Source organism: Phallusia mammillata, chromosome 8 (assembly GCF_965637545.1).
Source record: "Phallusia mammillata chromosome 8, kaPhaMamm4.hap1.1, whole genome shotgun sequence".
In the NCBI taxonomy this organism is placed as follows: Eukaryota; Metazoa; Chordata; class Ascidiacea; order Phlebobranchia; family Ascidiidae; genus Phallusia; species Phallusia mammillata.
The window spans coordinates 6347578-6375232 of record NC_137259.1 but is presented as its reverse complement, the minus strand read 5'-3'; the positions used below and the strand labels follow the sequence as shown (position 1 = coordinate 6375232).

The window sequence follows — 27655 nt, the reverse complement described above, 5'->3', positions numbered from 1 at the left end:
TGGCGAAATCGCGTAATCGGATCCGATGTGGTGCTTTGTACGCACTGGCCTGACAGGATTATTGCCTCGACGCGACGAGAATTGAAGCGAGAAAAAGTTGCTGTGGCACAAGTGAGCGCAAAATCACTATAACGTTGCGGTTGAATTGATTCCGACCTAGATGGTCAGGTTGATATGTTGAGTTAGCAGCTGTTTGAGGTTTGAGCCAGATTAGGTGTTTGGTATGCCACACGCTGTAAGATTTATTTGCCGAGCCTATGTAACAAGCAGCGTGGCGCGGTGTCAAACGAGTAGGTATTTGTAAAGCACAGCCGGCGAATTGGTACTTCCTTTGAGCGAAGAAGCAGCAATTTTCAGCATACTTTCGCGAAGAGAAGGCAGACATAATCTAGAGCAGCGAAAGGCAATATTACACGAAAAAAACGTAAGGGTGATCAAAAGCAAAATTAACAAACTGTGAATAGAACTATACAAAAGATGTGTTAAAATATGCATTTAGTGTGCAAAACTAAGACAGATAGTCCATCATTGAGGTTAGACAATCTCGCAAAGTTAAGTGAAAGCTTTTTTGTCCAGACAGGGGTAAAATTCGCCACACACGAACGACAAGGTCATACATCAACAGGATCTTGCCACATTTATTACGTCGCCGGCACCGTCACGCATCGCTGCGTAAGTAAACGACGGTAATTAGGGGAGAAATTTGCGGGAAATGGAAACTTTATTGCCGGCGCCAAGAAAGCAATGAAACCCCTTCGAAATCAAATGATTTCTCGCAATTAGGATTGTGGGTGGCCTTTTGCCAGAATCCGCCTATACATCTAGAGTTTATTACAGTAACCGAATCCCAGGAATTGGGTGGCGTTACTTTGGAATGATTGACTGCGATGAAATAAACCACTACACGATATAAGTGGGGCATTTTGCCGGAGTGTCTTGCCAAGTAAAGGAGTGCAATGGCAAGGAGTCAAGTTTCACTTGGCGATGGAATTCAGGTTTATCTCATCGCTAAGTGGAAGAGTAAGGCCTAATAGGGACAACTGCGGCGAGTTATCTGTACAATGGAGTCGGAACGGAAAACGGGGCAACAAGAAGACTGCCAGTTGTTTATCGTCAGTAGGTGGTGACGACTCTCCCACGAAGAAATGAGAAAATGTTTTCGATTTCTTGTTGGGGGGAAACTGCAACTCCCATAAGAACTAGACAGATTTTCGAGTAGTTCAGTTTAAACGTAAACGCCAAACAGACAGGTTCCGATACTAATGGCCACGCGTTGTAATTGGATGAGTTGTGAAGACGAAAATGTGAATGATTGACAAGTGATTTGGGAAATTACATTGTAAAGTTGCTACTGGGATTTTGTTTCGTATGTTTGCGCAAAAAAATGAATGTACCTTATGGGTGGCACAGTTGCAGAATGTTGGTTGGATTACGATGATAAACGATTTTAGTATGGGGAGCTTCTTGACGTACCAATTTACAGTAGTGTTTCGTGCACATTGAAAAATCAGAAAATCTTGAGCTATGACAGAAAGGGGGCGAGAATTTTGGAATACTCTACTACAGTTGTTATAGATGTTGCATAACGATCCAGTTTTCTAATTAATAAACATAGGCGTTTTTAAATTAAAACACAACTAATATTATTTTGTGCACTGTAAAAGTTTCTATGTCACACGAAATCGACTTAAATTGCTATTTGCCTTTTCAGAAACTATAGTGTTGCAAACAAATGAATAATGACATAGACTGAAAACTGATGTCAACGGAAATCGGCAAGTGCAAATCAACCACATTTTCCCACCAAGTTCGACACACCGGCGACAACCGATGAACAAACACGTGACAAGTGCACCGGGGCGTAACGAATGATGATTGTGACGTCACGGATGTGGCTGACGTCATTGGTATACTTTTTAACCTTTGCAACGATGACAAAATCCAAGCCGATACCAATACGCTGTACAGGTATGTAGGTTTTTGTTTGTGTCATAAACTTAAGAAAAATGAAAGAAGACAAAGCTGTTAGACTTGCCGTTAACGCCAACTAAAACTGTATTGGCATGATCACAAATTTAGCCAACAAACAAAAACGACCGACGGTCTACTAGCTTTGATTTTACATAAATTGCAGAAAAACAGGTATAGGTTATGACAGTTTGATCTAAACAACTTCGTTTTTCAACTTTCCCTGAGGTCAAGTAAAATTGTTGACATCGAATTTCAGCCCATTATTTCGCACCCCGAGTGTTTCAACCAAATATAGTCGACAAAGCACTTCACAGCCGGCCCTAAATGGAGGCGTATCGCGATCATTTATCGTTGTAAACCTCCGGTAATTTCATCTCGACAAGGCAGATTCGCCTTTAAGCGTAGAATCCACGTCGATCATAAGGGTACAAATTTGCTGGTTTCGCTGTTAAACGCCCAGCCACATCCGAAAAGTGCTTGAATAGAGGCTATGGTGACTACCTAGGCGTTTTTAGGCAGACATTTGTGAATGATAACCATCTTGGTTAGACTTAATATCGTCCATTTGTGTGCGGTGTTTGTTGGTATCTTTGTTGCATGGAATTTGGTGCATTACGGTACAGCTGTATAGATAGTGTGTGTTTCACTTTACACCGGAAATATTTTGTGCAATTTGCCCACAAACGTACACTATAATTTACCTGGGGAAGGGGGGAGACAAAAGAAATCAAAAGGGATAAGGCACAAGTAAAAAATATTGTAAGCACGCCTGGTTCTTTATCCTTAATGGCCAAGCCAATTCGAATAGAGTGTTTACAATAGGAAGCAGTAAAAAACACGAAAACATATGAGCCATTTTAGCAGTTTTACACTCCGACAAAGTGTTTTAATACAATTTGCGCAAAACTATAATGAGGCACTCGAGTCCGTAATACACAATCCATGCAAACTGCCACGGTCCAAATATCAAAACTTCACAATGCAATCAATCAGGTGGTTGGGTTAAGACAGGCAAAGACAGCGTACAAGTTGGCTTGACAGCGCAATATGCGGACAAAAACCGCCAACAAGTGATAATTTGCACTTTACAAGTGACACCACACACTCTGTGGTCTGTGGTTCTCAACCGAACCGCCTGGCTCAAAGTCGAACGTTGTACATCAAGCACTGTTTACCACGCTTCAACGAAGAAAGTTTGATTGACACTTGGAAGGTGTGACGATGAGAAAGTGGACACCGCGACGCCAATGTAAATCTACTTGTCACAAATTAGCGACGTGTCAATTTGCGGTTGACGATTCGCACATCATTGATTTAGCGCTCAATTTGAGTATAGGCTTGGATGTTGTAAAGTGTAAAATTATCTAACTTATCATGGATGACGTAAACCGCTTTCATTATTAAAGCTAGTTGTATGTGGAGGCACAAATTTGACCAAATGGTGGTATAAATTTTTCTGTAAGATTTGGTACAACGCGCCTTCAATGGACCGGGCGTACTATGGTCTTCAGAAAATCTTTAGCATTGCTTTAGTCAAAGGCATATTTGTACTTGCTCTATTAACTAAGTGTCAAAGAAAACTTAAATCAATCATATTTTATAATAAAAGCAAAAAACATAGCAACAAAATGTTCTTTGTTTGGGTAAAACATTCTTGTAACAAATGCTACAAAGTAATTCAGCCGTCTAAAGAAAAAAATGTAACTAAACACACCTTAAAAAGCGTGCATCAAACTTTGTGACTAGTGTTTCAAAGACATTTTGCTGCAGTCAATGTTCGCGTTATGGAAAGCGTCAACACATAATTCACTTTTGTTTGGAAAGTGAACATCCCAAGACTGATAAAAGTAACGACTTTCCAAACCTCGACATTGTGTATCTCGGCAACGCCGCAAAATTTATAGAGCACAGATCAATGGATCCCAGCGATTCACGTCTTTCTGTTTGTCAAGTGAAAAGGCTACAGACGAAATATCACAATGATTTAGTGGAGGTCGCGCATTCTCCTTGTCAAGTGCCACTGTATGTCGACTGGCAGTCGCGAGGTTACGTAAACCAACCGTTGTTTCGTTTTATCATATTGTATGATAAAAGCAACCAAAAAAACTGTAATGGCTTTCTTATTTGCCCAACTTTACTATAGTTCACAATCTCAAAAATAACACCATGAGTATGCCGAAATGCTGCTGCACTTGACCACTGCGTCTATTAACGGAGACTTACGTGTTCGTAAAACTTTGTGAGAGTAAAAACGTCACAGTAACCACAATTAGGGCGTGAAAAACCGGACTATAATCGTGTATACTCAGCCACAAGCGACAGACGAAAATCGCTTCCGAAATTTGACTGTGTAATTAGCCATGACACCTGCCCAGGTGCAAATAGTCAATTTTTGTGGCGTGAACACGACGTACGGCCGCTGTACAAGCCAGAAAATGGCAAGCGTAATCAGAAAACCGGACAGGCTGTTGCGGGCAACACATGTGTCAAATTGGAAAGTGCGTTATATTAGCGCAAAAAAGTGCATTGTATTTCCACAATAGACTATTTTTAATTTTCTCTTTGACTTTATGACAGCACTGTAGGCACTAAAATTTAGTTTGTTACAAAATTGACTACATTCAAATTGGCTTCTGTTCGTTTTTTAACGAAGGGATATTAGGTTGGTGACGTCACAATAAAAAAGTGATGTCACTTTCAACGAGACACGTACGTTGGTCGCGAAAAGTGGTAGCATCTTCGCGGCCTACATAGAAAAACCATAAATCAAAATCGAACAGCGGGGATTGGGCCGGCGACTGAGCAACCGACAATGTTTGAAGTGTTGGGTTTGCAAATCCCCAACCGGTTGACGTGTTGAGCGGTTTGCTGGAACAAAGATGCACCCAGATTTGTAGCTTATGCTTTATATAAATCGCGGAAATTTTTATGCTGTTAAAAACGATTTTGCCATAAGATACCTTGATGATATTTTTGTCTCACGCCTTTTTAGTGTGGATTTCTTTAAAATTGGTAAATATTTCCCCTGTAGATAGGAAAACCAAACGTAGGAAAACAATATCACTTTCTGTGCATAAAACACATCATTACCGAAGTAACTTAAGATACAACACCATTGTGATGGAAAAACGCCTTTAGGTAAATGCTCAGAACTAACTTAACAATATGTGTATCAAGCAATTTGTTAAAGTTAATAAAAATGTTCATAGGCGAAGTCGGTTTTTGTTTAAAAGCAAAAGGTAAACGTGTAAACCAACGGCAACAGTTTATCAAGCGCAACGAAAAAAACTTATTTCCGAGCGAGTTTTCTTTACAAAATCCTTACGTCAGTTGTATAAAGAAACATCGTCCGATTAGGTAGCGTCGGAACGTCGCAAAGTCTAAACTAAAACCACAAGCGTTGGTCAAAAAGCGGCGCTTTGACGTCGTCGAGATGATGGATACCAAACCACCGCCACCCTGCCTGAATTCCAACCCACGATAAAGTCAAAATTTCTGGCGCATTGTGCTACTCAATGGCGCCTTGCTGCCAGAAAATTTTGCCGCAATGAAACCGTTGTACAACGATACTATAAGAGAGAAAAATTTTTCAAGTATTTGGCTAACGGTCGTGCCAGGTTGTTATGGAAAGCTTAGAACATATCCCACCACGCGAATGCTTGGAAAACCCTTAACGGCTTGTTTGAGGGTCATTGACTGACCGCTGCGTCTTAAACTATAACATTACGATTGTAAATGCTACACTAACATTGACAATCAATACTTCGTTGAATTAAAATGCTTGTTGTATTTCAAGATCGACATGTTGTATTAATGTAAGTCTTAATTTTTGAAAAGCATGAAAAAAAACATATAGTTTTGAAAATTCAAGTATTTAACCATGGTAAAGATAAAAAAGTGTCACTGTAAACGAAAGCGACATTTTTTGTTTTCAAACTAAATTGTGGCACATAAAAGCAACAAGGGCTTTAGCTAAGGTTGCATAAACGTGTTTCCTATGTACAAGACCCTGTTTCGAATTACAGTGATAAAATGTGTTCTGGTCGACGCGTTCACGCTTTATAAGATCAAATTCCTATTTCGGGGTCGATTAGCTGTACTTAGTCACGGGGCAAAGAAATCTACAAATCACCAAACAACGAGAAATGCTAAGGTTTCCATTCGGACATAACGAGGGCGTTTTGGGAACAAAGTGAGCACAGTTTCGCTTTTAGTAAACTGCGACCAAGGGTTGTTTGATTGACGTTGATGAAAAACCTGTTAAATACCTAACCACAGAAGGTTATAGTTAACGATATGTAGACCAAACACAAAGTCCAACAACACATAAATAATTTTAAAGTAATTATATTTGATAGGGATCTGCAAAATACGGATTTGCCTTCTAAAACTAAAAAACTGCAGTTTTAGTGCATATGCGGTTTAAAATACAGTTGATGCACCTAACCAGCCTTAGGCTCGGGCCGAAACCTAATATTAGGTTACATAGGCCAAAGAACTTTGCCCGAATCTGACCAAACCTAAATACTGGTCGTATTGGTTGTTTTGAACGAGATCTTATATTGGAAATGTATTTTAACCCGTCTTTGAAAGATACAATTTACGATGTAAAATCTGCCACAAACCCCCAAAATATCGATTTTGTCGGGCTGAAACCGAAACGTCGCTAAAAACGCACATTATTACTTTAAGCCTTCAGCAATCTTTTCTTCCAAGCATCTATGTAATGCCAATATTATTGTCATGTACGTAACACGTATGACTTTCCACATAGTATGGGATTTATACAATACGCACGAGAGTAGTTTCGCAACATATGTGTTTGCAACTTTGCGTACCAAATTTTGATGGAAGGTTTCGGGGGCACCGTTTCGTGTTCTCCACATTTCAGCCACCGACAAACTAATAAGAAACCTTCGTCTTGTATCAGTGCGTCGATACGTAGCAAGGGAGAAATACAAATATCAGTACGTGGCTTTAATCAAAAAACGTGATCCAAGTGTCAATCAGCGAAGAGGAAACATTGCGCGTTGCATTCCCAGGTGTTTGTGTTTATTTTGCACTTGAAACAACAAAAACGATAGATTAGCGGGAGACCAGCTGAGTTAGGCGTACGACCCAAACTTACGCGGCAAAACGAAAGCCAATTTCAGGCCAACGAAACCACTACATGAAGAGTCCTTTGTAGTTTTCTCCAATAAGCTCTCGTTCGCAAACAATTAAAACACATTGTTAATTGCAACACAATTGTGTGTTACATAGCACAACCAAATCATATTACAGGGTGTACAGGGCGATAAATTATTTCACAAATTATTAGGTACTCTGGTACTATACAAAGAAAAGGTTACCCCTTTTTGAGCTAGATGCTTCATAATGGATAATTTCCTTTCAACGAGCTAGAAATAGTGCACAACCAATAACAACATAAATCGTAAAAGGTGGCATATTTTTGGCATCTGCAAGGAGACAGATTGATTGAAAACTTCCATTAAGACGCAATTGGCAGCTGTTTATACTGATGTTGGTAAACACTACTACAAAAGCAATTTCTTTTTCCCTAAGCCCCAGCCTAGCACAACTAATCGAGTCCATCGGTACTTGGTGCATTATATTTCACCCTAGCGAGCAAAAACTGCCCAATATTTGAACAACAAATGGAAAATGGGTTTTCGCAGCTGTTGGCCGAATGCATTTTGTTCGAAACGTTGGGTCTTATCCTTCCATCTCCAATTCGTGAAAATATATCTGTGCAAATAAAGGCCACTGATGCAATATGAGCGCGGTGGTTCGAAAATAACTGGGGCAAGATTTAAGGAAAACCATAATTTCAAATGACCGAGAATAGAAAATAATTTCCAAGTAACAGAATCAATCAACGGATTTACATGTAAAATATATGTATTTCATCCAACTGGCATCTTCAGTTCATACAAAACCATTGGACAAAAAAACATAATAAAAGTAATAAAACACAACAAAGAAAAGTGTATTTCAAATGAATAACTTTGTGAATATTCGAGTAATATGCTAAAAAGTAAATCAACCTTTGTTTCAAATGTGGTTTTGAAACACTCGTCGAAGAAATTTGATTACAATCAGCCTGCAAAAAAATTAGTCTTTCTTTGAAACGACCTAAATTTTAGTTTCCGGTCTTTCGTTAAGCTCCTTAAACTATGGACAAGATTTGTGTCGGCTTCGCTTCTGATCGCATACATGCATTGATATGTATACAGGCCAATTGTCGCTCGTACATTTGATATGCCAATTAACTGTGAAGCAATGATAGGATTTGAATCGTATCGGAGACAAGTTGGCGACTGAATGATCGATGTTAGTCACGAAACCCTTTCATACTTTTCTCTTACTTACTGTTACTTATTTAGTTCACTTGGGTTGTAGACGAAATCGCCTGTCCAGTAAATCGTTTTTAGGCAATTTGCGTTTTTGTTGGTTAAGAGCCTTTCGTCGATTGTTTATTCCAATTCCCTAAGTACGAAATTGTCTCTCAGCTTAAGTCATACGCAATGATCTACACCAGTGGTTCTTACCCTTTTTGCGGTGGCTTTCCATTTAAATCAATCACCAAGTTTCCCCATTTTATGATGTTTTATGACCAACATCAACAACAATGTTCTTTATTCGATTAAAAAACTCTGTACCTAAATCATCAGATTTATGACCTTAGGTATTCAAGTCAAATTGAAAACAACAATATAAGTACCATTACCAATTTTCCTTTGGATGTGCATAATTGTGTAGTTTCAGCAAATTAAGTGGTGTTAAAGTATTACTCTTTGTAGAATATACTTGTACCATGTCTGATCCCGTTGTTATGTGTAAACAGTTAGAGTATCAATATACAATATGTGGCTTTAATCAGGTGCACCTCCTTAAAGAGGGTCATTAGTCATGCAAAAGCGATAAACGTTATTGTGACAAACCTAATCAGTTGCAAATAACCAGTTTGAACATGTTGCAAATTACCACGTGGGAAGGTCTTTCCCGCATACGCCCAAAAACCAAACATGTTGGGATTAATCGGATAAACAACGTGTTTTGCTCGAACCGCGACTTACTTTCTATACAGTAAGGTATTGAAAGTGTAACTTTTTTCTAAATGCTGTTGGCAAACAAAATCAAATTGTCCGCTTTTGTTGCAATATAAAGTACGTGAGTTGACGTTTAGGAAAGCGAAATCATAATGAATCAAAAACATGAAAGTCAATGCTTTGTTTTAAGATACAAGTGTGTCTATCAGAGTAACATAGATAACGTGAGATTAAAAAGTATTTGAAACATATTTCATAAATGACAGAAAAACAGTTTATATACCCACGTAACTTTGAATCTTTAACGCAATTCTAAGATTACTTCCATAAAATTATTTCTTTTGTGCTGATTTTTAACATTGCATGCAAAACTAGTTTAACATGGGTAAAAACATAAAACATTGTTATGCTCCAACACTTCGATACATCAGGAAAACCCTTTGTACTAATTCAACAAAAATGTACAAATCCAACTCTACATGTCAATCAAACTTCCCCAAGCAGTGTTTACTAATAGGAAACAATCCATGTCGACCCGAACCAACACACCGAACCACAAGCCCTTGTTGTAAACGGAAAATAGGCGTTACGGGGAAACGGAAGAAGAAATGGGAAGAACAGATACTTCAATCGATCCGTGCCACAACAATCGTGCTTAACACGGGCTTTTCGATTAAGGCTCGCGTAATACGACCCAGGTGTGGGTAGAAAACATCACATCCATGTGTTTCTTTGCGATTAAAGGGTGTCTGAATGAAAACTTAAAATTGAGTAAACTGATATATGCTGCACTGTACAACAGCTTAAACAATTTACTGTGGAGCTAAAAGAGTGTAGAATAACTGTTTATTGCATTGAACACATTACATCTCATGAGACAAACATGCCCAAGAAAATAAAAAAACTTTCCACAAGCAACATAGAAACTGTTTTAAACTACATTATACTAATACACAAGTTATCGTCAGTAATTCACATGACAACTTTGAAAATGAGCAAACGAGACCCCTGACGAAGTTCCTTCCTTTTATTGCTAAATTGGCGCAAAACATGTTATTGTGGTCGATGTGATTATAGAGCGGTAAAACCAAAACCAGTCATTGAAATAATAATCGGGGGGTAAGGGGAACGTCAACAACCAGTTTTCGTTTTGTCAAGCTGCTTTGAAGGTCGCGAATCGTTACCACAGGAAGAAAAACTCGACAAGGCATTTCCGATCGCTTGGTTACTTTGTGCCTGGGTGGCGTGGGGGGTTCGGTTCTGTTAACTGGTTGGCAAACGTCCAACAGTATTCTCGCTGCAGTCAATCAATGTCAAATTTTCCGAATGCTGTTTAGGCACTCTAAGCATTTACGTGCGATGTCGTTTTTCAAAAGAATCCACTCATTTATTTTCTTCATAAGTAATCGCTATTTCGTCAAAAATAAACAATGATGTGCCCCTTTAACGTATTTTTCCTAAAGTTTTGTTATAAAAGTTGCTGATCAGTTTGTCTTTGTTGCAGAGACCGGTGCCACTGACCTTCTGGCGATCTCTTTAGCTGAGTCTGTTCATTTTCCTATAGGAGTTGAAGTTACGCAAGACAAGGGTGTTTCTGGCTACAGGTGAGCTACATCAGACGATATTTATTACCTAAAAAGTGTTCATAATCAATGTGAAAGTTTTGCCATTGGTAAAGCACAAAGGCAAACCTTTAGTCTGAATGTAGAAGTAAACGCTTGGAAAAACATAATGTGCTTTACCAACTAACTAAAGTTTCTGTTTGGTAATTTCAACAAGGTTTGATCCGGAGGCGAAATTGCTTGGTGTCGACGCTTCAGAGGTTATGACCAATTGTGTTTATTTCCCAACCGAGTTTTCTATCATTGTGACGTTTAAGAAGCAACACAGAAGAAATGAGAACGAATTTCTTTTGACCCTGCTCGGACAGGTATTTTTTACTAACACGTAAGAATTGTAGTGAATAATAACTGTCAAAGCGACTTTGATTAGTTACCGACGCTTTACATCTAGCTTCCTTTTGTTTTTGCCCAGTCATCAAAAACAACTATTGAACAATCAGGGCAACATAATATTCGTGAACGCAGTACACGAATAGCTCATTGATTAGCCTAAAAGTAATTTGTTCCCAAATGACTTTTGTTCTATGAAACCTTGCTGGGTGACACGTACTGTACTGAAAATTCTTTGCTAAACATGAGTTGTATTTAAGTCGGGCTTTTGGGGTCTGGTTCAGGGGGTCTTAAATTTAAGGGGTAAGGAGGTCATAAATTTAAGTGGGGGCTTTTTCGGGGTTTGTTCAAAAATATATTTCGAGCTCGAACCGGATTCGGCTTTCAAATTGCAACTCGCTGAAAACTTTGTGCCAAACATATTAAAAAAGTTTAAACATAAAATAATTTTGCATACTTTACCATTTAAATTGTTGCAATAGCACTTTAACAGACAAAATACGAGTTACCGAAACGACTGGTAGGTTACGATATTATAATTTAAATTCCGAATACTTTCAAGTGTTTTATGTCAAAAATACCGTTACTTTCAGGATCGCCGGACCATACTTTTAGCCGTGCGACTTCAGCGTGACCGTTTGCACTTCGACTACGTGAGCGGGTCACTTGATGTGAGAGAAACTGCAAGTTTACGGAGTGATAGGATTGTGGACGGGAAGTGGCATACGATCGTTATCACTGTGACCCAGAGTAATGTGAAGTTCACTTTGGACTGCTTGACATCAATCAACGAGTAAGTAAAGCTTGTAGAACTTGGGGGCACGGTTGAGTGAAACTTCACAATGAGTATTTTTGAGTCGTTCTCGAGGCTTTTTATTATAAGAGTTTTTACAGAATGTTTTGTCAGCTAGATAGCTATTCTGCATGAATCTGTATAATGAAGAGAAGGTTGAAATTTTTTACCTAGCCGATTTTGGTTATTCCCATAAAACAATTTTACCGAGAGATTTTTACTGCAAAAAGCGTGAAACAGTTTTACAAAGTTGTCGCAACCTTTTTGGGTCCTTGAAACGCAACCTTTGTGGTCCTCGAAAAAAGGACAAATGTTCACAGTGGTTGCCCTAAAAAATCCACTAAAACCTTCATTCCAAAATAACATACTTTGACAATCATAAGCGCACGTAAAATCTTTAAAACCCACATACCCGTCTTTGCAAAACAATCAGTCTGCCGATGCGTATAACACAGATGCGAAACCATCAATTACAACTGATCCCATGCCGCAGCAAGGCTAAGTCGGCATTATTTCAGGAGCGCATCTGTTTGAAGCCCACCACAAAAACGTCAACAGCTTAAGGGGGCAGACTATTGGGAACAGGTGGGACCGCTGACCCCGTGAACTCGAGCACTGTTTCGTCACAAACATGGGAAGTCACGTGGATCACGGATGGCTGCACACGCGTTTCCTGCATGTGCTTTTGAGTGGCTCGTGTGCGAGATGTCTTTCGAAAGCGTGTATGTTTTTGGGTGGGTGAACATCTGGGTTATGGGGATTAGGAAGTGAGATACTGGTTGGGAAAGTGTCGTTGACAATTTGAGTGGGAAATTCGTGGTTTTATGGCACAGCTCATGGGACATCACATTGAAATGCGATACGCACCCGTGACAAACTTTCAACAATGCAAATTTAAGAAAAATAAACATTTGCGGTATGGAGCACTGGTCGGCAACCACTGGGATATTTTTTCGGGTTAAATGATTTAACGATTAATGTAATGCAATCCTTGCATACGGCCGCGTTGGAAAGTCCAATTATATAACTTATATTAGCTGAAATCAACTTTCATGCTGAACATTTTTTAGAACCTGTCCGCGATAAAATTTCAGTTTTAAAACGGTCCGCAGTGCATAAAAAGCGTTGTCGCCTCCTGGTATACAACACATGGCTTATTTATACTTCTCTACAAACGTACTTGTAACACTATATTAACTAAAATAAGTTTGCATTGCTTTGAGGTTTCAGTCCCGGAAGCCATTACTATGTAGCCTTGTGGGGAACGGCAAGAATCAGTCTGTAGTGTTGTTTAAAAATCGTCAATTCAAACCGGTGCGTTTGTTTGTTGCGTTTCGGCTTCGCCTGAGCGTTTGATGATTTTTTCGGTTCAGCGCCGCGTCCTGCTTTGAAATCCCGCTCAAATCGGATGTCAGTAAAACGCGGAAGAGACGTTGAAAGGCTTTTTAAAATTGATTTGATGCCAAGAACAAAATTTGATACGAAAGACACACGTGCGCTTGTGAGGTATATTTTAAATGGTTTCTAAAACGTTGGAAGTAAATATCCCACGTGTATCTTAACAAATATCTATGCAGCACTTTTGGTAGAATAGATTCGCAGTATACCATTCATAACCGGCTTTATAAAAGATGCTTGTTTTGCTAAGCACCGTTTTAAACCTTTTGGTCAGATAACATGAATTAATATGTATTTTTTATGTTTAAGAGAATCTGATCAAAACTATTACCAGAAAAAATTAGTACACCACGAAAAACGGAAATTTTTTTTTCTTTCACTCGCATATAAATCTCCTTCAGGGCTACTCGTCAAGAACTTGAATGTAGCTATCACAGTTCCATGTAACTATTAAGTAGCAAAGTTACACTCACTATGTCACTTTGTTGAAAGAAAAGGAAGTTTGGGTTTTCTTTATCATGTAAGTGCGGTGTGGACGAAAGGTTCCGATAGCGTTTGATGAAAACCAGAAATCAAAACCAAGCGTAGTTGTCGAGGGAATAGCACACTTTGACTTCATTTAGTGACATTGTGCTTCAATTTTACAATGCATCTTTGCTTAATTTGAACTCAATTTTATAAAAGCAGTTACTTGAAATGAGGCAATTAATCTACTTTTATGCGTCAAAACGTTTGGCACAAAGATTGGCATGTAAGAAAAAACACCACCTCTGTTTTATACGACCACCCATCCACAACATTACGAAACGGCTAAAAAGAGCATTAAATACAACGAAGAAGTATTACAACAACGCACCTGTCAAAAAGAGCAATGTTCGTGAAACCAAGTGCGTGAAGTGGTGTCTGTGTTTTACATGGGACAAATTGTCAATCTTTTCGGTTTTAACTTCACTACATACTTAACGGCCTGTCATCGAGTGAAACATTTTCTAAGTGCCCAAACCACAATGCGGTATCTCAGTGGCATAAATACGAAAGCAGCTGCATTTTAAGAAGATTACATCACAGTACTTAAGGTAGGTTTATGGTACCAGCTCTTATGACGTTAGTTTACTTAAACTACATTTAAACATGGAAGCAAACAGTTTGGTGTCCCAACAGACGCTTAAATTCACTGCATCAAATGGCCCCTTATCGCGTTCAAGAACAATCGATTGCCACTATTTTGTCCCATTCCATTTTAAACCCTTTCTTATCGAGAAAGACTATCTGCATTAAAAGCAGCGGGCGTTTCCGAAACCCAAGATCAGATTGTGGTGTCTTCACAGCCACACACGGGCCTTAATGGTATATCCGGTTGCACCCAGGGCTGGGAACCAAATAATGTATATATTGAGTGGTAATGGGGCAATGCTTCTGAATTGGTTGGAAAAGATTAACAAACGCACAAAAACTGGTTGTATCTAAAACTATCCCACAACGTGTTTTTACAACTTTTAACTTTTACTGTAACTATTTAAGTTGTTCATTCTCATGAATTGAACCCAACAACTTTGGTGTGACTGGGAAGTTTACACGACCAACAAACCCATTAAGACATGTTATATGGAAGACGTCTTAAAAACTAAAGCTATTTTAGTTTGAACTAATAACAGTAAGTTTGGAAAACAAAATCAAAAATCAAAGCATAAGTGGTGTTAATAAAAACGAAAATTCAGATCACAAACAACTGGTTTTCACCGAAAAACACCGTGTTTCCGAAATCAGTTCGCACTCCCAATACATCCGTTAACGAAAACGGCTTGTGGCAAAATACAATCCCGCTCAAACGAAGCGTAAATCAACGGCGTGAGAATTTCGGCGTTTACTTCAGATCCGTGCAACGGAAATAGCGCCAACTCGTTACAAGGGACCTCCCTTTGCTTATTTGCACTTGCAAAGGTCCGTGAACCAGACAGAGTCAACTAACACATCAATCAAGCGTCAAATGAGATGTTTGTAGCGCAGTCAATTCGCTTGGGCGGAAAACTTCAATAGATGAAGTTAGAGTAATGCGTTATATGTTTGTTATGGTACAGACATGCTAAGTAAGCCTTAACGAGCTGGCTACAAGTTGGGAATTTTTTGCAGCAACAAGTTTGCAAAATGTTTGTGCATTGCTTAATTGACTAAAGCAGACAAATCCAAAAACGCTTTTTGGACAAAAGATATACAGAAGTGAATGTAATAATCTCCATCAAATAATTAAAAAGGCAATTTAATCAAATACATAACTGCCAGAGAACTTGTGTATATACAACATGCAGACGTTTCAACAGCTATGTTTTTGATTAAACTTCTTCCGTGTATAGTGTTCTTTAATCAAAAGGTGGTGTGTAAAAAAACAAACCAATATTTAAAAGACAAACATGCAATGACTTATCAGTGAATCATGCTAATAAAATACCGTCAACAACTTTTGAACCACCTTTGTACGTTAAACAAACCCACGACAAATAGTTCGTAGTTATCTGCAATTGACATTCCATTGCTTTGCATAGGCATACCGTCAACACACCAGCAATAGAGGCCTCTTGGGGATATAATGGTCGCATTATCTCGGCTTTGAGTTGCAATTGCGGTTAGCTTTAGGCGCAAGTGGTTCCGAAACTTGCGGGTAGGGTAATTCAATAATAACCACCCGTTTCTTGACCTCGTTTTGAACCAGTCGGGGTTTACGTGCAACTATAGTCGACGGCTTTAAGCTCGCTCAAGGCTGAAATCTGCCTGGTTTAACGTGTTAAGGACATCAAGGGGAATTGCGTGGTGGCTAAATGTGCACAGATACATTAACTTTGAGAGTTGAAAAAAGGACTTATCACGTTTAGATAAATTAGTGCTGGTGTGTAAAACAAGAGTCGTGATGGAAACAAAAGTGATTTAATCGTTTTTTTAAATGGTCATTTAAATGATGCACAATTTCGAAAATACAGCAATAATTGAAGATAGAACCCTAAAACTTACCTAAAGCTGTAATGAGATCCAGAAGCAACAATACTGAGTGAAACCACTATATGTGCTGGAATTTTACGGTGGAAATGTGCTAGAGCAGGGGTCGGCAACCTTTTTTGTACTGCGTACCGCTTTTGAAATGAAAAGTTTACCGCGGACCGGTCATAAAAAACTACAAATATTTAGCAATAAAAACGCTTAAATTAGTTTATCATCCCCGAAATACATGGGCAAAATGTTCATGGCATTTAACCTGAAAAATTATACGGCCCGGTAACTCCTCGCGGACCGGTACCGGGCCGCGGACCGGCGGTTGCCGACCACTGTGCTAGAGCGTAAATTAGGTTCTAAATCTATAGCCCATTTTTAACACTTGAGCCCAAACCTTTCCGAAAAGCTCAGACCAATCTCTCTCAAAATACCTCTACAATGCCTAATAGACGCAAACACAAGGTAAAACAATGACGACATAAGACATATGAAGCAGTAAAGCCCCTTTCAGACAAAAAAATTCTTGGTTGTTTGGAAAAAATCCAGCGACCAACGTTACGACGGTCAGGATGCTAATAACAAAACACGAACAACTGTGTGTACGGCACGGGAACCCAACATAATCCCACTTTCCCTGTGTTCCTTTTCGGATTTATTAATCATCAATGTGACTTGGGTGTTAAAAGGAGTTTTGTCAACGGGGTGATGAATTAAGTCGCAGCATCCCGTCGACTCAAAACTTCCATCAAAATTAAATTCCAACGCTTTTGAATGGTTTGCATTACGTCATAGCGCCGCCTTAGGTGACGAACAGGCGCCCCGCGTGGAACCATAATCTTAAAAGCGACGTTCCATATTATGCCTCCATGATCAATTTAACCCAACCGAAGGGCCATTTTATCATGGTGTGAATCACAAGCGGTCCCTAGGGGTTTAAAATAGAGGATGTGCGCCCACGATTTTAGTGTTTAAAACAGGAAACCCTGTTAAATCAGCCTGTAACTACATTGGCAACATTGTAGCACACCTGTTTTGTCTGTTAACATCAGCACGATATGCGTTTTAGTGTAACACGAGAGTTATAAGGCGTTATGAGTGGTCCCTGGACTAGACGGCGTGCGAAGAAAACGGACTCGGTTATAATGTTTGTTGAAACGTCTCGCTGCATTGAGTCAGCTTGTTTTTGAGACTGTCAACTTATCTGTCATGCACAACAAGAATGTTGGCTCTTCCAACCGTGTAATCACAGGTGTTTTACAGCACTTTACAATTATTTACTACCCGTAACATACCTGGAAAGCCTGTGAAGTTGCGGTAAATGGCGAATCATTGCGAAAACGTTGTTTTACCAGATGTTGGTACGAAACATGGAAAATCTACTCACACCGTACCTTACGGCAGGCATACATTTAGCTAAATTTCGATTAGTGGCACAAAGAGCACAAAACGGTACACCTTTAAAAATGCTGACGGATACGGTTTTTAGGGTCGGGGTAAGGTATTATCATTAAAAAATCAACAAAACTAACTTCAAAACTTAGTTTCCAATGTAAAATTTTATAATCGTGTCGAAACCCTATCGAAATTTAGCCAAATGTGGATCTGGCGTGAGGTATGGTGTTGCCACGAAATATAGACTGGCATTTTTTTTCTGCTTTAACGCCGTCAAAATTACAACCCGCCGTAAAATTGTGGCGCTTATCACGGCTGGATAGGTAGTAAGCACAGATGACGTAATCGAAAAATATCACCCACTCAAGACATTTGCGACATAGGAAAAAAAATCGGGCAATTGGAGTTCTGTTTCGAGTCTGACAACTAAATGACAGCGAAGCTTCCCGACAGGCACGGTATGATGAAATCGTTAACCATATTACGTGGGAAATACGAGTCGCTAAAATTGCGTGCCAATCATGGCTAAGTAACGCTAAAGTGGAACATGGCAGTTAGACGGATCAAATTGCAAAGATTTGAAGCTGACTCCTTTGATTTTAAATTCAAACCTTCTTTGTACTAATACATTATGGCAAATGTACTCCATTTCCGTTAATATCATATTTGCAAAGGTACGTGTTTCGATTTTGGTGCACAAACCTATATTTTTTAACAAGCAAAATAAAAAAAAACGATGGCATAACAAAACACACTGATGGAAACCGTTTGATTGATAAACCATTTTCAGAAATATGGAAATGCTTGGGAGATGATTTGATATTGCGCTTTAATATAGACCTGGCGTACTATGATTTACTTATAGTGTATCGCAATCGCTGGTCTGCATAAACGCTTCAGGGCTGACCTCAGTAATGAATATGTGTTCAAATTTGTGAAAATACAAAGAAACAACACACAGATCAATGTATGTCGCCATATACTTCATTACAAAAAGTAAATCTGTTTTTTATTTAAGCGTTTAAAACTATTTCGGAACGGTATTGTTATAAACCCATTGCGCTGTCCTCCCTATATTTTAGCTCGAAGTATTCACCGTGTGATGTTCTCAAACGGTCACTCATCGCTTTTTAATACACGTCAGTAGGACGTACCTTGATCATCATCAAGCATGCCGATTTACATGATGCTACATAATCGTTAAAATTACGACAGAAGGAGTACATTGTACACTAAACCACTTACTACTTCATACATGATACGTTTAACGGGTTTTAAGTCCCAAATAAAACACATATTAAATCCAGTTATGTCTTATATTAAGAGATAAAAGTTAAAATAGGAATTGATTAAACTTTTGAAGTTTTTGTCCTGTTTAACAAACAATCTATAACAGATGTACACGTATTAATTAATTATCACAAGGTTGGAATTGGGTTCCAATTTGACAATTCGTTCAAAACAACAATACCAAACACTTTAAATTTAAGACAGATTGTAGCAGTGCCTCCAAACAAGGTTTTTGTAAATTGCTGACATTAGTAAAAAGTCTTAACTGCGGGCAATTTATCGAAAACGCAGCCGTCTATTTGACTTGCATCAGTGAGTTCAGCTGGCCATGTTTACCCAAATAAACCGTTCGGTCGTATGTTTAATAAACTGTCTGGTTCATTGGGGGAAGTCGACACCAAACAACACAGCTCTTCTTTTTCCAGACCAAGTGTGGCATTTCGCCTGGCACGCGTGCAAACTAACGCAATACTTGGGCGGGTTATCAATATCCTGTTTATTGACACGAGGGGTGGCTATGCTATTAACCTTAAGGGCGTTAACGCTGGAATTCGCGACATTACACTGAAGATGTACAGCGATATTCGTTTGTAACTCAATCGCGACCTTTTTTCATGCCGCGATTGGATTATAATTTATCCGTGGCGGCGAGGGAATTGCGGCGGCGTCACTCTCTCGTTTGGGGACCGGCGCCCTTTGGTATAGGATTCGCATTTGGCTTTGATTTGAAGTGCCGGCGTAACCTGGCCCGGCGATCGAAGTGTTTAAGTCCTAACACGAGGCCACTTTTCGCCTATTGTCATCGACCACCGTCTGCCAGAAGAGAATAGGGTTTGGCGCGGCGCGGGTTTAATACGCCGGCGCCACGCTGTTATGTAAACAGGGGGATCTACCCAAAGCACAAAAGAGGCAAAGAATAATATATGATCCATCTGTGACGTAAGCTGAAACAATTGTGTACGTTACGCCGGCTTCCCAGACTATAAACAAGGCGGAAAATGGTGGGAAAATTGAGATGATCGGAAAAAGGAAATGCGTTGAAACTACGTCGTATTAAGCTATTGTCTTTTATAATCTCCGACAAACGTGGTAATAAAACAATAAAAAAAACTTGCAAAAATGGGAGAAATATTGATTTAAGCGGAAATTGAAATTGTGCGCTGCTTTGAATTGAGTTTGTTGGGATTGCTGTACATCGGAATGAAAATTATTTTTTGTCAAGTTATTTGACGGAACAGTGCATAGTTCAAAGCAGGTTTACTGGACAATCTAACTGGTTACATTATACCACAATACAAGCTATTTTGAGCTTCAACATTTTGCACTAGACCGAACCAACCTCTTAAAATGTATTTTGAAAGAATCGCTTCACACGTAAAATACGTTTACGATGGCCAAGTGATTTCCTTGTTGAACCTCAGCACGAAAAATTGTGTACAAACTCACGCGTTCTGCATCAAGCGATAAGCGGAGAAACATGAGCCAAGTCATTTACGAGTTGGTGAGCAGGTTACAAAGCCACACCCGTGTTTAATGCTCTAGCATTACTCAAATAACACAGATACAAAGTGTAGTTAAACACCGTATCTTTCCGATGTGTGGGTTACAAATAGTAAACAGTGAACTACAATAGTTTGGTGTTTCGTGCTTAATGCACAAATACGGCGAAACAAGAAAAGGAAACCAACCAAAGCAGCAAGGTGGTGCGATAACAAAGTGGTTTTGAATGTTTTTTGAACCGAGCTTATGTAGATTTAGACAAGGTTTCAGCATACATAAAAGCTTTTAAAAATCTTTTTGCCCAACGAAATAATAACTAAGGCTGGTTAAATCGTTTAAAGCATTAAAGCACAAATTTACATGATTTATTTCCTCCTAATTTTATCAAAATCAAAAATTACCTTTCGCTTATGTTTTTATTTTAGAAATCTGGAGGAACCTTTCCCGACCAAATTGAACACACAGGGCTCACGTTTTCACATTGCAAGTCGGAGACGGCGTAGAAACCGCTTCACGGTGAGTGTTTCCGGTCCTGACAATGAAACGGATTCAGAAGCACCTGAAAGCAGTCTAATGTCGCAACAGTCGGAAGAAGTAGGAGTCGGTATGCCGCCCTACACGTGGCTTAGTTCTGAGTACAATAGCACGTTTGCATTTCAGGTTCATTGACTGCGCAAGGTTTTAGAGCTAGACGTTTCACTTATACGTATTAGGCTAGAATGGGTCGAGACAAGTTTAAAGGGGATCCGCTTTTATTGGACAAGTTAAAGGAAAACGATCACAATTAAGATAAGGTTCAGTTGGAAATAGTCGATAAAAGTTTGCGAAAGAATGAAAACAACCACTCATAACCAAACCAAATTCGACAAATATTTGCAGCATACTTTTTATCCTGTAATATTATCAAAAATAAAGATATACTGCGCAAGAAGAATGTCTTAACACTATAATGCCATTTTTTGACAACTTGAAACACTAGAAAGGAAGACAAAGTCTAAAAGGGATTGTATTGTACAAGTTGAAGGAAAACGATCAAAATTGGGGTGATGTAATTTCGTATGGCAAAAAAACAGGACACTTAGAGACAAATTTAGTTTCATAAAATATTCGAGGAAGGCAGTTCGTAAACACCTATTTTAAATTGTCTTACATTCAGTTTGCATTCCAACATAAGACTATATCCAAAGTTCGAAACGCAATCATTTAAAATCAATTTTGAGCATATATTAAAAAAATGCGTGAAGCCAGTGTAAGATTTGATTGACAGCCCCTAGCGAGACGTTGGAGACACGAACTGACAACGAACCCTTAGTAAAAGTCGGATTTAAGACTCTTACACCCCAACGACGACAGACTGACATGAAGTGGCAATACTAAGCTAGTAAGAGTCTTGATGTCACAGATACTAGCGACTCTTGGACACTTCTTACCAACGCACGTGGTCACCTGTGGTATCAGGTTTCAGAGCTACTTGATAGGACTCAGTAGAACTCTGTGCAGTCTGATGCCACATCACATACAAACTCATAAAGAACTGTAAATGTTTACCTTTTTGTCAAGGTTTAATGCAGTAAATAACGTAGGGTGAAAATCTACATTAAAACGACCATCACCCACCAATTTAGAAATTATTGTTGCACAGGGTTTGCTGAGACAAGTAAAGTTCGTACCTGGCGCAGACGCCTCTATTCACTTATGTTCAAAACCTGAAACCAACATGTTTCCACCATGGCTCGGTGCAGCCAAAGCCGACACCATTCGTGAGTATTTGTCCGTAAAAAATCCATATTCTCGACATACTGAGTTCGTAGAACAACCAACTTGACAGCAAAAAGATACGCCACAAAACAGGACTGACAAAAGATATATATATATATATATATATATATATACACACACACGAGGTTATTCGATAAAACAGTTAAATTGTGTTCAACGATTCAATTATCAAACCAAGTAAAACGCTAGATTTAAGCATTTAACTTAAAGTTGTTTGACACAAAAGGAAGTGATCATTGATTTGTCTATAAAGTTGGCAATAAAAAAGGATTAGGTTAACAAATCTCTGACCCCAAAAGATGTAGCAGTATCGGGTATCTTGCGGACGTTTTGTCTATGTGACAGGCTTAAGGGCGCCACGTAGCGGCCTGATAAGTGAAAAACTAATGAATTACATTTGCAGCTTCGCTACCAGGAACAGCCACAGTTCAAATCGACCACCAAGACGAAACGCGAAGTTGTGACGCAACAAACGAAGGTCAGCTCTTATACAAGCCTTCAGTAGGTCACCTTCAAATGTGCGAGGGCGAAAGATGGAAGCGATTTGCAACCAGTAAGTATTTCTGCCTGTTTGTCAAGTTGCCCCCTTTTTACGGGTTTTGCGCCATAATAATATTATGATGATTTTTGTCTGGGATACAAGTGTATGACTTACGTAACTAGTATCCATTAGGCGTTATTACACTTTTGGAAACCTTATATCGCAAAATATTAGGAAATCCAAGATGTTTCGAATTTATTCCTCTAAATCTATGAGATAAACAAATATGCCATACAACACATGATATACGGATCTGTTCATTGCCGAAACGTTTGAAAAATTAAGCATGTCGCTTTTTACGTCTAATTGTGCCGTTATTTTCATCATTAAACTCATGCTATATTTCCATTGTTTTACCGGTGTTGGCTGTGTTTTTCACATTGTCTTTAAAAAACATTTTTTTGTAGAGCCTGAAAAACTGGACTACATTGTCGACTTTAGTGACCTGATAACTAAAAGCAAAACTTTTGACGTGGAAGTCTTCAGTATAGAAGGGGAAGGTTTGTTTCTGGCATTTGCAAACCAGGGCAGAAACCGAAGCATGGATTCAACTATATACAAGTGGGATGAATCCAGAAAAGTGTTTTATCACCATCAAAGTATCAAAACGGATACTGCAAGAGACTGGGAGTTTTTCACAATCGAAAATGAGGCACGTATTGTAATGAACAATGTACTTGAGTTACGAAAATAGCTCTGCTTCTAAGTCATGTCACATACAATGAATTTTTAAAAAAGCGGTTAAAAACTTAAATTGAAACCAGCGCACTCATGCCAGAAATTTCACTTAATAGATAAATACGTTTGCCTATATTGACTGCTCAAATTTTTGACTGACCAATGTTTTCATTTTCAGCATTTTCTGGCCGTTGCCAACCAGGGCAATGACGAGAACTCGCCGTCAGCCAAAAGTGTAATATTTAAATGGGAGCGCAGACGAAGGCTTTTCGTTCCTTTCCAGTACATTCAAACAATGTCAGCTCGATGCTGGAAAAGTTTCCAAATCGATGACAAACACTATCTTGTTGTGGCAAATTATGCTGGAGGTTAGTTTGTGCCTTGATTAGGATTATTACAGAAACACAAATTCAGACTCAAAAGTATAGCCTATCAGAGTTGTAAACGAACCTGAAATTGGAGCCCGAACCCAAAAGTACAAGCCTGAAACCCGGCCCGAACCCGATTCGTTTTTGATAAGCCCGTTTATGCCCGAAAGTTTGATTGACAGGCCTACACATTAAAGCCTCAGAAATCACCAAGATAACAACCACAATGGAAAATTGGTCTTGAACACGGCGTTTTAAGGCTGTTTGACATTTGGTCAGGTCCAGCAAATAGCTACCGAATCAGGCCCGTTTTTTAGAAGAAACCTAAGCCCGAACCCGGCACGACTTACAACTCTGCAGCCTATAGTCACAAACATTACTGCCAACTTTTATTAAACTGATAGCAGCAAAAGGAAATGTTAAAATCTTTGCAATGCTGTACCGGGTTCTCGCTACCATTTCTTACCAGACATTCAAAAAACTATACAGCTTCTGGCACAACTATAAAAACTCTGCACAACTGAGGTATTTTACCCTTGTCAACACTGTTTACACTTTTTGCAGCAAGAGGTCAACGCGAAAAAAGCTGGGTGTGGGTGTGGGAACCGTTTCAACGTATTTTCAGCAAATATCAAGTGAGTCTCGATCTAAAGTTGTGTGTACTGATTGATGTTACTATGGAACAGATATATGATGTTTCGCCTAAAGTAAACTTAAAAGTCTATTTTTTTCATTTGGCGAATCACTACATATAATGTGTACATATGCAATTTTAAACTCGGTGTTTTTATTTGCAGTCGCTCGATACGATAGGTGCCTACGATTTTGAATATTTCAAAATCGGTTCAAACCACTACCTCGCCGCTGCCAACTCATACGATGGATTCAGGACAAATGTTGACAGCGTGATTTACCATTGGCGTCTTTCAAACTTTGTTCCATTACATTATGTCGAGGTAAGAAATACAGTAAATTTTGAATTTCATCTGATAGAGCAGACAAAAGAATGTTGATACTGAAAACGTTTTTTATTTCAAAACACTGAGCCCAATTTTCGTTTGCTACTGCACGTCACGATTTTCGAACCAAACCGTAAAAAAAAATCGTTGTTTTTTTCAGACCTCTGGTGCCACCGACTGGGAGCACTTTTCAATATCCGGTCGTCACTTTTTAGCTGTGGCAAACTACTACAACACAACATCAGGCATTAATTCGTATGTTGCTGATTCAGTTGTTTACGAAGTGGGACCGGCAAGAAACCAATTCACCAAAATCCAAACTATCCCGACTCATGGGTGAGCAAGGACTTTTAAACAATGTAACAAACCGTAACAAACAAGACCAATCGACAATTATAATACTGCTTATCTAAATTTACATTGTTTAATCGCGTATTTGGTTCAAACATACCCATATCTGGTTGAAAAACGACCTGGTTTCTATCAGGTCTTTCCTTATTCTTTAAACGCACGCGCAATAAATATTAAAACAATTCGCTGCCTGTACAGTATATCTTAATCCATTCGATTGATCACACATATGAAGCTCAATGACGTAACAAGCTCGATTTGTTACAGGGCTTTGGATTTTGAGTTTTTCACTGTGGGCCGCGATTCTTATCTAGTTGCGGCAAGTTCGTCTGATAGCAACAAAAATCATATCAGTACTGTTTACAGGTAAGGCTGCTAAATTACTTGCACCCAATGGTTTAAGACAAAAACCGTTGTTACAATTTTTCGTGTATCACAATTTCAAAGTAACGAGATTTTTGCATACGACTGCTGAATTAACATTAGGCCATGAGGAGACTAAAAGTAGATAGAATACAATACATCCGTTTGATTTTTAAATACTCTTACGTTTCTAGTCACGACTCACAAGCACATGAATCTCATGAGAGATTGCTTCCTTTTGAATATGTTATATATATCTCTAGACCAGTCTTTACCTCCAACTAAATCAGCAGTGACGTCATACGCAAAAAGTAAAGATGTCACATAGCACAATTTCTGCCAAGTACTGAATACTAGTGATGCACCGAACCCGCCTAAAAAGGTTCGGGCCAAAACCGAATATTCGGCCTTGAGGCCGAATAATTTCGGCCGAATCAGGCCGAACCTAAAATCCCCATTCTTATGGATGTTTTCAACTGAAACTTGTGTTGTTGATGCGAGTGACCTCAATTATGACAAACCAAAATAACTTTCACAATGCGTAAGCTTTGCTAAACTTGTAATATTTTGCAGACAACGTGGCTCGTAATTCATAAATACAACAAATAGTTAATTTATGATGTTTCGTATGGGCGAAAATGAAATTTAAGGCTTGAATTCCATACATCAAAAAAGTTCGATTTCGGCCGAGTTTTCAAAAAAGTTCGGGCCGAAACCGAAACATTGGAAAACAACGGATTCGGCCGAAATGTTTCGGCCAACCGAAACTTCGGTGCATCACTACTGAATACCACATACACATTATAAGCAGAGGAAACAATGAATACCTTGTTTAGGTGCTTGTACTTTAGCTGACGCCGAATTGTTTTTCAATAAACAGTTTGATACGTAGTTTTGAAAGGATAAAGTCCACCGCCAGTCTTTCCTGAAGGCAACAGCAGTTAACAACCTTTCAGTAACTATCATGGCGTTTTCCATCACCTAAACTAGGCCAGCATAAAACAGAAAATTATGTTAAGGGTAAACAAGTTCGTGCAAAATGTGATCAGTTTACATACAGTCCACTTTAAGGATAATACTTCAGATTACAAGAGTTGTTCTCAAAGCAATGTAAGCTGACCAATTCAGTAAACAACAAAACCCGCTGATTTCAAACAAAAACAAAAATGCTGCAGGCGCGAACGTTCTCGATTTTCTCTCATGGGATGTTGCTGAGATATTTTTTATTTTAGGGAAACAATTAACAAACACATTTTTCATTATTTGATTTCACAAGTCATTGTTTTATTTTGGAAAGTCTTAATCTTAGTTGATTTATGTTACATGACTAAAATATAAACTTATCTTAAAATAAACACGGTCGTTTTTCAGATGGCAGGGAGTTGAGCAGTTTGTGCCTGTGCACAACATCTCCACTGGTCCATGCGCTGACTGGGAACAATTTACAAGCAATCAAGGAGAACATTACCTCGTTTCAGCCAATGTTAATTCGAGAATCAGCAAAGTTTTGCAACTGCTTACTTACTGATTTAGTTCCATTCCACAAGCACTGTAACAACTGATGGTTTGAAATGACATCAAACAGAAACTGCTTTTTGCCAAGGCTGGCAAGCACCGGGGCTGTGAACGAGCTCCCAGCCCAACTTTTCTGTGTTTTATATTTTTGCATAGTAACTATATATTTTATTACTTTTGTGATGTTCCGCAACCGATCAGCATATCAAGAAACGTGTCAGCATATTAGTTAGTCGATTGTACAGCTAGAAAAACTAAACTTACCCCATCATTGAAGTTGGAATCTACATGAAAAATACTGTTAATGTTGAAATGAATGAAACTCTTTTCTGCAAAAACCTTCCAATATGTAAAAAACACCAGGCATGTCTGAATGTTCTCTTGTCGTTTTTTTTTTTTGTTTCTCAGGGTTTATTCCTTTATATGTGCCTCGAGTTTTTGTTTGCTGCGCCCGAAAGAAATCTCAAACCATTTGTCGGCGCAAGTATTCTATGAACGCTTAGTGACATTTCTGGCCGAGTAGCATTTCTGCTGTCATTCGATATCTCACTTACTGCCATTTTTTCGCAACTTTCAGCATATATTATATTGTCTTCCATACGTTTCTATTTGTTTTAATACAAAAATCTACATTTTATTTTTGGTGTTCCATTGATACCCAGTTCAAAGAGTTGCCTTTATGGGTGCAATCTCTACTACAGCTTTTTATAACCTATGTTATGCTTTACTTAAATGCTTGGAAGCCTGAAAGAACACAAATACAAATGCCAC

At 38.8% G+C, this 27655-nt stretch overlaps 2 protein-coding genes across 3 annotated transcripts in view; one reads left to right on the top strand and one right to left on the bottom strand.

The window, feature by feature from the left end:
- Window positions 1-26447, bottom strand: part of LOC145204299 (thrombospondin-type laminin G domain and EAR repeat-containing protein-like) — a 76360-nt gene extending 49913 nt beyond the window's left edge. The window contains exon 1 of one of the 2 annotated variants that reach the window (XM_080076791.1): window positions 26197-26447. In XM_080076791.1, the coding sequence (XP_079932917.1) occupies window positions 26197-26347 (151 nt within the window). In that variant the 5' untranslated portion in view covers window positions 26348-26447. The remainder of the gene's footprint in view (window positions 1-26196) is intronic. The other variant, XM_080076790.1, reaches the window with a different exon arrangement.
- LOC145204300 (thrombospondin-type laminin G domain and EAR repeat-containing protein-like) lies at window positions 1716-27521 on the top strand. The gene is made up of 14 exons (XM_080076792.1): window positions 1716-1968; window positions 10528-10627; window positions 10803-10953; window positions 11569-11768; window positions 20756-20846; window positions 21973-22090; window positions 22513-22662; window positions 23058-23302; window positions 23507-23696; window positions 24261-24331; window positions 24494-24652; window positions 24816-24991; window positions 25274-25372; window positions 26741-27521. Exons 1-14 carry the CDS (start codon window positions 1869-1871, stop codon window positions 26895-26897), a joined length of 2007 nt encoding a protein of 668 aa, XP_079932918.1. The 5' UTR covers window positions 1716-1868; the 3' UTR covers window positions 26898-27521.
- The last annotated feature ends 134 nt before the right edge of the window (window positions 27522-27655 follow it).

Bases quoted from the DNA above. Each gene is read 5' to 3' on its own strand.
- LOC145204300 (XM_080076792.1), top strand. From the start codon at position 1,869: ATGATGATTGTGACGTCACGGATGTGGCTGACGTCATTGGTATACTTT. The intron at 10,954-11,568 runs GTATTTTTTACT...CGTTACTTTCAG, and splicing joins TTTTGACCCTGCTCGGACAG to GATCGCCGGACCATACTTTT. The intron at 22,091-22,512 runs GTGAGTATTTGT...TTACATTTGCAG, and splicing joins AGCCAAAGCCGACACCATTC to CTTCGCTACCAGGAACAGCC.